Source organism: Mesoplodon bidens (assembly GCF_964165515.1).
Source record: "Mesoplodon bidens genome assembly, chromosome: 2".
NCBI classification, from domain to species: Eukaryota; Metazoa; Chordata; class Mammalia; order Artiodactyla; family Ziphiidae; genus Mesoplodon; species Mesoplodon bidens.
In genome coordinates, this window is record NC_138177.1 from 51,539,104 (window position 1) to 51,552,059 (window position 12,956).

General features: G+C 34.4%; 1 protein-coding gene across 6 annotated transcripts in view; it reads left to right on the plus strand.

The window, feature by feature from the left end:
• The window catches only part of CD46 (CD46 molecule), a 56,497-nt gene that overhangs the window by 40,056 nt on the left and 3,485 nt on the right, over nucleotides 1-12,956 (plus strand). For 4 of the 6 annotated variants that reach the window (XM_081224294.1, XM_081224297.1, XM_081224298.1 and 1 more), the window contains 3 exons: nucleotides 5,848-5,898; nucleotides 7,394-7,429; nucleotides 7,932-7,992. In XM_081224294.1, coding sequence (XP_081080420.1) covers nucleotides 5,848-5,898; nucleotides 7,394-7,429; nucleotides 7,932-7,992 — 148 coding nt within the window. Of the gene's footprint in view, nucleotides 1-5,847; nucleotides 5,899-7,393; nucleotides 7,430-7,931; nucleotides 7,993-8,561; nucleotides 8,606-11,402; nucleotides 11,461-12,956 lie in introns of all 6 variants that reach the window. The other 2 variants (XM_081224295.1, XM_081224296.1) reach the window with 2 other exon arrangements.

The window sequence follows — 12,956 nt, forward strand, 5'->3', positions numbered from 1 at the left end:
GCCCAGTGGCCATGGCTCACGGGCCCAGCCGCTCCGCGGCACGTGGGATCTTCCCGGACTGGGGCACAAACCCGCGTCCCCTGCATCAGCAGGCGGACCCTCAACCACTGCGCCACCAGGGAAGCCCTCTAAAATATTTCTTGTCGATTTGTCAGAACTCACAAAAGCCTGTTTAAGATGAACTTTTTTTTCTAGGTTTTTTTTTTTTTTTGCCTTATATTTACAATAGTCAGTTTTCTTTTAAAATTTTATATTATTGGGTATATATATTGCTTTTTATAACTTTTAATTACATAAATAGTATATGAATATTAATTTGTAAAATTTCAAACATTATGAAATCATACAGAGTAAAAGATTACTTCTCCTCCTCTTTCTCTAGTCCATTTCCTGAATCATCACTTAATAGTTTAGGGTATCTTTTTATTTCTGTACATCAGCATCTTTATATGTGTACTTATATACATATTTGGGCATTTTTTCTTAACCAAAAATGGCATTATGCTGCTCATATTTTTCTGAAACTTTCACTTTTTCCATTTAATATCTTGAATTGGAGTTGTTTTTAGATTTACTCCCATCCTTTTTAATGATGACTTTAATATATACCACATTTAACTATTCTCCTATCAGTGGTCATTTACATGTGCATTTTACATTGATAGGTAGCTGGGTGTATTGCTCTTTTCCCTAATGGCTATGACTGTGTATCCTTCTTATAAAAGCTTCAGGACTTCCCCATGCTGAAATTATATAAACATCTTAACCATACATCCTGATTGCATTATTTGCATTAAATCGTTGTTTTATCTGAAATTCATTATGGTATGTGGAATGAGATTAGGTTCATCTCCATTCCACCCACCCCATCTAATGGCTAAGTAGAACTATTTTTTGAATAAGTTGTCTTCTCTACAGCTGTTTTGAAGTGCCAATTTTTATCATACATTAAATAAAGTCATAGGTGTTCTAATCTTCTCTCTGTTCCCTTGATCTCTGTCCATTCCTGTGCCCCCACTAAGTCGATTTTTTGATGGCAGTACTATGATATGTTTTAATATCTGGCAGAAGACATCCTTTTCAGAAATGTTCAGGCTATTTTCTATGTTAATTTTTCTAGATAAAACTTTTTTTGATTATTTCAACCATTTTAAGTGTACATTTCAGTGGCATTAAGTACATCACTACTAGCTATCATCACAACTTTTTCATCATCTCAAAATGAAAGATTATATCCATTTAATAATAGCCCTCCATTCTCCCTCCCCTCAGCCCTGGTAACCAATATTCTACTTTCTATCTCTATGAATTTGACTATTCTAGGTCAAGAAGCAGAATCACTTCTGACTTATTTCACTTAGCATGATGTTTTCAAGGTTTGTCCCTCTTGTAACATGTAGCAGAACTGTATTCCCTTTTATGGCTGAATAATATTGCATTATTTGTATATACCATATTTTGTTTATCCATTCATTTGTTGATAGCCACTTGGGTTGTTTCCACCTTTTGGCTATTCTGAATAACACATTGGGTTATATGGTAATTCTGTGTTTCCCTTTTTGAGGAACAAACTTAGTGTCTTCCTCAGTGGCTGCACCATTTTACATCCTCACCAGTGATACCCATAGGTTCTAATTTCTTCACCTCTTTGTCAACACTTATTTTTCTGTTTTTTGATAATAGCCATCCTATACATGTAAAGTAGTATCTCATTGTGCTTTTCTATTTTTTAATTTCCCTAATGATTAGTAATTGATCATCTTTTCATGTGCTTATTGGTCTCTTATAGATCTTCTTTGGAGAAATGTCTACTCAAGTCCATTGCCTATTTTTGAATTGGTTTTTTGTTGTTGTTGAGTTTTAGGAGTTCATTATGTATTTTGGATATTAATCTCTTATCAGATACATTATTTGAAGATGTTTTCTCCCATTCTGTGTATTGCCTTTTCACTCTGTTGGTAGTGTCATTTGAAGCACAAAGGTTTTTAATTTTGGTAAAGTCCAATTTATCTATTTGTTCTTTTGTTACCTGTGTTTTTGGTGTGACATCCAAGAAATCATTGCCAGATCCAATATCATGAATATTGTCCTCTATGTTTTCTTCTAAGCGTCTTGTAGTTTTAGCTCTTAAGTTTAGTTCTATGATCCTTTTTGAATTAATTTTTGTATATGATGTGAGTGTCCAACTTCACTATTTTGCATGTGGATATCAGTTTTCCAAGAACCATTTGTTGAAGAGATTGTCCTTTCCCCATTTTTCCCCATTGAATGTTCTTAGCACCCTGTTGATAGTCATTTAACCATATAAGCAAGGGTTTATTTCTGGGCTTTCTACTCTATTCCATTAGTCTGTGTGTTTGTTTCTATGCCAGTACCACTCTGTTTTGATTATTGTAGCTTTTTAGTATGTTTTGGAACCAGGAAGTATGAGCCCTCTCAACTTTGCTCTTCTTTTTCAAGGTTTTTCTTGGCTATTGCTAGTCACTTGATTCCATATGAATTATAGGTTTGATTTTTCTATTTCTGCGAAATGGATTTTCAAGATGGTGATAGGGGTTGCATTTAATATGTAGATTGCTTTCTGTAGTATTAGCATCTTAATAATATTAAGTCTTCCAACCCATGAACACAGGATGTCTTTCCATTTATTTATGTCTTTAATTTTTTTTCAGCAATGTTTTGTAGTTTTCACTCGATGAATGTTGCACTTCCTTGGTTAGTTTATTCCCAAGTATTTTATTCTTTTTGATACTATTGTAAATGGAATTGTTTCCTTAATTTCCTTTTTGGATTGTTCATTGCTCATGTATAGAAATGCAACTGATTTTTGTTTGTTGATTTTGTAGCCTGCATCCACCTGTGTTGAATTATTTGTTCTGTCAGGTGTGTGTGTGTGTTTGTGTGTGTGTGTGTGTGTAATCTTTAGAGTTGTCCTTTTATAAGATCATATCATCTGGAACAGAGATCATTTATTTCTTCTTACCCAATTTGGACGCTTTTTATTTCTTGTACTTGCCTGATTGCTCTGTCTAGAACTTCCAGTGTTATGTTGAATAGAAATGGCAAATGCAGGAATCCTGGGTTGTTTCTTATCTTAAGGGAAGAACTTTCAGTTTTTCACCATTGAATATGATGTTAGCTATGGCTTTTTTATAAATTGTCTTTATTATGTTAAAGTTTCCTTCTATTACAAATCAGATTCTAAATTGTTTTTAAGCCCTCTTGTACCTTTTAGTTTTTTTGTTCTGTTGAGATATAATTGACATATGGCACTGTATAAAGTTTACGTTGTACATCATAATGATTTGGCTTACATACATCATGAAATGATTACCACAGTAAGTTCAGTGAACATCCGTCATCTTATATAATACAAAATTGAGGAAATAGAAAAAAATTTTTTCCTTGTGATGAGAACTCGTAGAGTTTACTCTCTTAACAACTTTCTTACATAACATACAGCAGTGTTAGTTATATTTATCATGTTGTACATTACATCCCTGGTACTTATTTATCTTATAACTGGAAGATTGCACCTTTTGACTGACTTCATGCAATTCCCCTTTCCTCCCACCCTCTGACTCTATTAACCACAAATCTGATCTCTTTCTATGAGTTTGTTTGTTTGTTTGTTTTTGAAGTATAATTGATCTACAGCACTATGTTAGTTCCTGGTATACAACATAGTTAATATTTTCATGCATTTCAAAATGATCACCATGGTAAGTCTAGTTACCATCTGTCACCATACAAAGATATTACATAACTATTGACTATATTCCCCATACCTTACATTGCATACCCATGACTCATTTATTTAGTAACTGAAAGTTTTTACCTCCTAATCTCTCTCATCTATTTCTCTCCTCCCGGCAGCCACCTGTTTGTTCTATGTATGACTATGTTTCTGTTTAGTTATGTTTATTTGTTTTGTTAGATTCCACATATGAGTGAAATCATATAATATTTGTCTTTGTCTGACTTGCTTCACTTAGCATAATACCCTCTAGGTCTATCCATGTTGTCGCAATTGGCAAGATTTCATTCTTTTTATTCCATTGTATGTGTGAATGTGTGTGTTTATATTTGTATATATATGGATAAAGAAGATGTAGTGCGTGTGTACAGGAGGGCTTAAAACCAATTTAGGATCCAATTTGTAATACAAGGAAACTTTAACAAAGTAACATTCATCTATGGATGGGCACTTAGTTTGCTTCCGTATCTTGGCTATTGTAAATAATGTGCCAGTGAACATAGGGGTGCATATACTTTTCAAATAAGTGTTTTCATTTTCTTAGGATAAATACCCGGTGTTGGCTTGTATGGTAGTTCCATTTTTAATTTTTTGAGGAATCTCCATACTGTTTTCAATAGTGGCTGCACCAATTTACATTTCCACGAACAGTACACAGGGGCTCCCTTTTCTCTACATCCCTACCGGTATTTGTTATTTGTTGTCTTTTTGATGATAGCCATTCTGACAGGTGTGAGGTGATATATCATTGTGCTTTTGATTTGTACTTCCTGATGAGTAGTGATGTTGAGCATCTTTCGTGTGCCTGTTGGCAATCTGTATGACTTCTTTGGAAAAATGTCTATTCAGGTCTTCTACCTATTTTTAAATTGGGTTCTTTGTTTTGTTTTGATGTTGAGTTGTATGTGTTCTTTGTATATTTTGGATATTAACCCCTTGTCAGATATATTGTTTGTAAATATCTTCTATTCATAGGTGGTCTTTTTGTTTTGTTGATAGTTTTCTTTGCTGTGCAAACATTTTTTAGCTTGATGTAGTCCCATTTGGTTTTTTTACTTTTGTTTCCCTTGCCTGAGGAGACATCCAAAAAAGTATTGCTAAGGCTAAAGCTAAAAAAAGGGTATTTGCTATGTTTTCTTCTACAAGTTTTATGGTTTCAGGTCTTACATTTAAGTCTTTAATCCATTTTGAGTTTATTTTTGTATATTTTGTGAGCAAGTAGTTCAGTTTGATTCTTTTTCATGTTGCTGTACAATTTTCCCAACACCATTTATTGAAGAGGCTGTCTCTTCCCCATTATATTTTCTTGTCTCCTTTGTTGTAGATAATTTTCCATATAGGTGTGGGTTTACTTCTGTGCTCTCTCTTCTGTTCCATTGTTCTATGTGTCTGTTTTTGTGTTAGGACCATACTGTTTTGATTATTTTAGCTTTGTAGCGTAGTTTTAAGTCAGGATGTGTGATACCTCTAGCTTTGTTATTCTTTCTTAAGATTGTTTTGGCTATTCGGGGTCTTTTTGTTTCCATACAAATTTTAGAATTATTTTTTCTAGTATTTTGATAGGGATTGCATTGGATCTGTAGATTACCTTGGGGTGTGTGGTCATTTTAACAATATTAATTCTTCCAATCCAAGCACAGTATATCTTTCCATCTGTGTTGTCTTCAATTTCTTTCATCAGTGTCTTATAGTTTTCTGAATATAGGTCTTTTACCTACTTATTTCTTGGTATTTTGTTCTTTTTGATTTGATTGTAAATGGGATTGTTTTCTTAATTTTAGTTTTAAGTATAATCACATTGAATCCATAGGATAATTCTGACAATACACTAATGATAAATTTGTTTGCTGTACCACAGAATATTGTCCCAGGAAATGTTACTGGACAGGAAGAAGAATGCTTTGATACTGAATATAAATTTATAATATTTTGATACTTCTTTTAATGAGAAACATTAATATAGTTCATATAAGGAAAATGAAATTATAAGGGTTTTTGTACAAAGCAAAACCTATGAATTTAGAGGACTTTAAGCTTTATTGTTTTTTCTCCTTCTTTTTTTTAACTTCCATTTTTTTCCTTTTTTCTAGGATATCCCAGTCCCAGTGATGAAACACCACCTAAAGATGCTGAGAGTTTAGGTATTATTTTGGTTGTTAATAACCCTGCATCATGAGGCCCTAGTTTTCAACATGGAAATATTACCGTTATCTGTAGTTAGAAAAGAGACAACATGTCACAAATTGGTGATAATTGTTCAATGTGTAATTGTAAAATTGTACATTTTAAGTAATTTTAAAGGTGAAGATACCATGACAGATATAAGTGGTACTATGTATAGGCACATGTGGGTAATACAGTTTTTAAGAGGTTCCCCAATTTAGGCTTCCTAGCATGATAAGTTTACTTTCTTAAATAATACGGTTAGATGTAGTTTAATATATATAAAACATAGCTTGTTTTCCATGTGATAGTGTTACTTTGTAATGGCAGTTTTTAGATAAATTTTCTTTCTACTGGTACCTTGTATATACAAGCCTTAAAGTACTGCTAGTTGGGTTAGTTTTTCTATATCAAGCTGGGGTAGCACACTTAATGTTGGCTTACATAGTTCACACATATGTGTTAAAGAGCTTGATGAAGTATAGTTATGACAGTTAAATGAAATATAAAGATTTACTGATAAGGAAATGAAGAAAAATAGCTATTACTTTACTTTAGACTAGTAAAGTTAATCTTTTTATAAAGTATACTTTAGGCTTGTTATGTTTTCCCTCTGAAAACTGGTCAAATTGCCACTGTGTCAAGTGAATCCAGTGCCATCTCAAGAAGCTTACACTTGATAATATTTATGAAATAAAAAAAGCAGAGCCAAACATGACATTTTATGCTATGAGTTATAGATAATAAAAGTAATGGCAGTTTAGAAGCAGAGGTACTACTGACAAACATTTCTAAGAATTTAGATTTGGTAGTATTATTTATTGCTCTCTGGATAGTCAAAAATGCATGCTTATGTTTCTGTGCATAGTTTTTATCCATGTGCCCTGGTGTTCCCTTTACATTCTTAGAGCAAATCTCCTTGTAGGACTATGTCTTAATCTGGGGGGAAAGGGGAATAGGCGCTGTGATGATACAATGATGTATTGTTTGTGAAGACTCTGCAAATAACATCTATATGATAGATTAATAGCACTCTATGACTTATTCTACAGACCCACTTAGGGAAAAAAATATATGTTAAATTTCTAACAAAATCATAAGTAATAAAAGACTGAATGTTGAACTAAACGAACTATAGTGGGCTACTACATTTCTAAAATGATTTTCCTCTAAACTAGTAAATTCTAATTGTCTTAGTTACCTTTACTAAATAACCTGCTGTGGTAGCTACAGCATACAACAATGAAAAGTGAGGTTCCTGTTAGGAGTTTCACAAGGTGTGTCCTAACCCTGGAATGTGATTAGAAGGGTTCTGTGATCAAAATAACCTGGAAGCACTAGCAGTCATGCTAAAACTAGATTGATAATTTTTTCTTTGTAGTTATAGATGATCTGAACAAATTAAAATGCAGCTGCTACCTGGAGACCCCTAGGTACTTAATTATCTCCCAAACTGTTTTCATTTTTTCTCAGGTGCAGGAATCATTGTTGCAATTGTCATTGGTGCACGTACGTATCCCAAACTTTGATACCAATTAAATCAACACATTACTCTGAAGAAGTGCAATAGTTTTTTAAAAGATTTTTCTATTTCTGTGGCTTTATAGCTTGAAATTAAGTAAAACAGGAAAAACCTGACCTTTTATATAATACACTACCTTGTATTATTGTTTGTCTATTCCTTTGTATTCTACATGCCCAGTTACTAACAAACCCTAAATAATACAAGTTATTTCAAGATCATTACTCATATGAGCTTGCATCCGAAATATGCTTTGGGTAATTTTCTCAATTAATCAAGGACTCTTCTCTGACTTACTCTGTACTGTTTAATGCAAAGAATTGCATTGATACTGAAGAGTCCAGATGGAATGTAAATGTATATGTGCTTAGATAAGATAACATTTTCTGGCCATGGAAATCTGACCATCGTTTATTTCTTCTGCTAGATTTTGAATCTTGGCAATGGTTTTTCACAGTTACATATCATTTGTTTCCTGATTTCTTGTAGTTTTTGGCGTTGGAGTAGTTGTCTGCAGCATCTGCTTCTGTTTTGGCAAAAAGAAGAAAGGGTAAATTAAAGCATGTTTTTTAATTTATTGGTCCTTCTCACACTTGACATAGTTTTGTGCAGTTTTTGTTTGTAGTCTGTATTGCATGTTGTTTTTTCAAAAAATGCACCTGCATGAGTGTGTTGTCTGAATTACATTTCTTTACTAAAAACGTTTTCAGCTGCTTTCAATATCATTGCAACAAGAGTAATCTGTGCAGGTTGCTTCAGCTAATTATAATGTGAGAAAAATTTCTGTGGGATTTGAGGTTTAAGTGCTGTAGTAAATCATGGACCATTTTGGGGCCTTCTCTATCCTAGGTGTACCTAACGTCCTAGATTGGACTAATGGCCAAGATTAAATATTATAAAAAGGTTCACTGTGGAGACTTTGACAGCTGTAGTCACTGTAATTTTTATGGTGAAAATGTTCAGTTGTCTGTATAACTGAGGTAGTAGTAAAGAGCGACATAGATGGCTCATTCAGATGCCCGCTGTGCTTTCTCTTAGATTTGTTATTCATACAAGTTAAACTGGGGAATTTAAGGCAACACTATTTGATTTCCCTCTTATGTTCTCTTAATTTACTAGGTTGCAGTAAAACTGATGGGGTTAAACTAAAAGTTGCTGAGAGGGTAAGATTTATAAGGCACTTCATGAACTCTGGCTTTTTATCTATAAAAATGAAATAAGGAGGGGGGACTTAAAATTGACAAAGAAAAGGTACAAATACATAGCTTCTAAGGAGAATAGAATTTTTAAACATCATCTTAAATTTTAATGAAATAATTTAAAATCTAATGAAAGACTGAGAATAAAACTGGAGCATAGACCAAGATTAGGTGCTTTGATATTTCTGACTTTTAGTGATTTTTTCCCCCTATTGCTTTGGAAATAGCTTTGAAATCAAACTAATAATTAACAACAATTGGTATTCATGGCTTTATGATATATATTCCTTTTATATTAATCACTGGGTTTGGACGACATAATAAAAGTACGTTCGTCACTCATAAAGAGCTCAAACTTTTTTTATATTTCTTGGTTATCTTTTAAAAAGATCCACAGTGCCTTCATTTGAATCTTAAATCTTATACTTGTAGAACACATAGTATGCATATTTGATTTCTCTATCAGCAGTATATTTTTAAAATTACATGTACACAGCAATCTGACAAGGAAGTACTATCAGTGAAATATTTGACAAGTCTAAAAGGTTTATCTAGAAATAACCTCTCAAGAAAGCAAAACAAAATAGCTCTCTGCTCCTCACTCCCCTTCTTTGCTTAAAACATCACTACACCAAAATAAGTTTCCCTAACAAGTATCAACCAAAAACTCTCTCTAGCTACCTACCAGTTAATGAAAGCCAAACAATTATCTGAGCATCGTATCCCCCAGGTTAAAGTTTCAGTAGCATTACAGATCTGAGATCCCATTTCTAATGTGTTCCCAAGTGATGATGCTGCTGGGCCTGGACTACACTTTGAGAAACCAGGGTGTAGACCATTACTGATATGCCTGTGCTCTTTAACTTGAAGAAACACCATCAAGCTTATTGGGAAATGTTTTACCTGTTTAAGATTATTGGATTTTTTTAAAGACTCCTCATTTATATGTATGCTTTTTTAAAAGAATGTGAAGTAATACCTAGCTTTAGTTTGCCTTTCTTTTAAAAAGGTAAATATTTTTATTATATTCTTTACATTGCTTAATGTCCATATTTCCACCCCCCCAAATTGCTTTTGTTGCTTTAGAAACTCCTTTACAAGACTGTAAAGTGTAGGCAGTTGCTTCTCCATTCCTAGGGTTAACTCTGGAAGCAGGATACCAGGCACAATAATCCAGAATTGCTGTTAATGGGAGTTCCCTGGCGGTCCAGTGGATAGGACTCAGCACTTGCACTGCCGTGGGCTGGAGTTCAACCCCTGGTTGGGGAACTAAGAACCTGTAAGCTTCGTGGCGTGGTCAAAACAAAAACAAAAGAACACAAATTTGCTGTTAAAACTTGATACAAAATGGATTTGATATAAACTTGAATTTATGATAATTTGGGAACACAATTACCCTGCTACAATATTTATACCAAAGCATGAAAATAGTATAAGTAGTCATTTTTAAGACCATTAAATTTTGATGAAATATGACCACAGGGTTAAAGTACTCTGTTATAGTTTCCTGTTTCTTAGCTCTCAACTAAGAATAGAATAAGGATCCCAGTTGGTCTGATGGGCTCCATCTACACCCTCCTTCCTTTTCCCTTGCAGTTTCCTTTCTTAACTAACTCTTCCACCAAACTTTCCAGCCTTGGAATCCACAGCCCTTGCCCTCTCCTTTGCTATTGCTTGAGTCCTGTCTTGCATGTCCTGACTGTGTGGTTCCAAAAAAGATACCTTTTGTTTACATTAATGTTTTCAATTATTTGTTGTGAATATTTTTTTCATAAATGCATGATTTTCTCTACTCGGATTAAATCATCACTGGATAAGTGAGTTTTTTAAGTTCATTAGAATTATTGCAATAATTTATGTATTTTAGTAACGGTGACTGAGTACTTTTTCTTTTTTTCCATTAAGGATATTTATTATTTGGTGTAATTTTAAAGTATTTTAATGTTATATTAATAATGGCTGATCCAGTAACTGTAATTTTTAAGCTGTCTGCTTAAATTAATATTACTGAAGCTTTTTTGGATATAATATAAATGGTGAATCCAGTTCAGGTGGTGGGGAGTATAATGACATGGGTAAAAACTTGAATGGTCAAATTAACTTGAACATTTTTCTACCTGGTTCTCAAATTCTTGAGCATTGAACAAAGGCTTTAAAAAATTTTAGACAAAAACTAGTAAATAACAACGATGTTGTAACAGCTGAGAGAGCATATTTACAAAACTTAGGTCCATCCTAGAAAAATGGGAAGTCATATAATAAGTTTTACAGAGATCTTCCCTTAGGTGAAAACAATTGTGCCACAGGAAGAAACTGTCCTCGATGCAAAAGATCCATCTGAAAATGTATGATGTCATAAAGATTTCTGAGACAGTATTACATGGAATTAATACATGCTCTGTGTATTGCCTCAAAATCTAAGGTGCTAGAGACAGGACCATTTCTCCTCATACAATCTTATTCTGTGAAAGAGAGTTTACATTATTCACTTCAGGCTAAGAGGTTTCAGAGGTAAACAGATTGCACACAAATTTAGAATCTGTTTATCTGCTGGATGATCTGTAAGACTTAAAGTAGCTTCTTGCACCAAGTTCCTGTTTCAGGTTCCTAATGAGAATCAGGAGAGCCATAATTTATGAACCTAATTGTCAGCTTTATTTCCCTTCTCCATCATTGATTTTATCCCATTTTTATGCCACTCTTCCTTCCTTTTGGTTTGACGTCACTATTTTATTCATCCCTGTTCCCTTCCTTTGTTCAGCACATACCTAACTGGTGAAAGCCACAGACAAGTAAATTTTATTTCTCTCTGAGAAAAGGTGAGAGAAAGGTTTGCTTTTATCATTAAAAGGTATCTGCTTTCTGTTGCGTTTCTTTTCAGAGATGTCCTTTCTTCTGAAAAATATTCAATAATATTTAGATATTGATAAACTGAACTAAGATAAGTGGGCAGTAGACATCCAAGAGGACATTTGAATTCCTGTTCCCTTTGCTAGATTATTGATGTTTTCTCCTACCTTCCCTGTTTTAATGTAAAATAATGTGCATTGACAGGCTCTTGCTTTGATATAGGCGCCAACAGAGTAACGTCCCCCATGTCCTTTCATCAGACTGTCTAGCTCCTCTACCTTCTAGCAGCTATGAATCCAAAGCTGGGGGAATTCTTTAGCCCAATGGGAAATAATCACAGAATGTGTTCATTTTAAGTTCATTTTGGTTTTTTGACAGAAACCAAAATACATTTCACTTAATTTTGTAAAGATATTCAATTTCCACTTGTAAATATTAATTATTTAAAGGCATTTATCTGTTTCCCTTGGCCAGGATATTTTTAACACATAAAAGAGAAACCACCGGGCTTCCCTGGTGGCACAGTGGTTGAGAGTCTGCCTGCCGATGCAGGGGAGACGGGTTCGTGCCCCGGTCCACATGCCGCGGAGTGGCTGGGCCCGTGAGCCATGGCTCCTGAGCCTGCGCGTCCGGAGCCTGTGCTCCGCAACGAGAGAGGCCACAACAGTGAGAGGCCCGCGTACCGCAAAAAAAAAAAAAAAAAAAAAAAAGAGAAACCACCACCAGCAAAAGATCCTCAGATTTTGGAAAATTATGAAATGCATTGCCTTAAGCCATTTAACCCCCTCTACCTTCTGTCTCTGAATGTTCCTCCTTTTGTGCCAGAATGTGTGTCTGCATGGCCAGGAAAAGAGGAGTTATGTTTCCCACCACTTATAATGTGAGGCGCTACCCTAGGTTACAGTCATGAGTTTGGGAGCAGATTCTACAACGGCCAATAAGAAGGGCAATTTCTTAGTAAAAGCAAAGTGGTGACTTTGATCACAGGGGCAAAGGGGAAGGCAAAACATACCAACTAGAATGGCACTGTGGGCCTACCCAGCCCTATGTATCTGCTTGGTTCTCTTAGGATTCCTTTGAGGCTAAAGCCAACCAGGAAAGTAGTTTTCAGATGGGCCGTGAGCTTAAAGTTGTCTGTAAACACTTGAAGTGAACTTAATGAATGCTGAAGGTAATATGACATAACTGTAATTAGTACAATAATTCACTTTCACATTTTAATCATGTTCAAATAGCTTTGTTGTTATATCAAATTAATGTTTCTTTAAGTTTATATTAATGCAGGGACTTTCCTGGTGGTCCAGTAGTTAGGACTCCGCGCTTCCATTGCAGGGGGCATGGGTTCAGTCCCTTGTCGGGTAACCAAGATCCCGAAACCTGAGGGGTGTTGCTGAAAAAAAAAAGAAGAATTTTATATTAATGCTTATTTATCCTTCTCATATATTGGATTTCTATTTAGAATTCT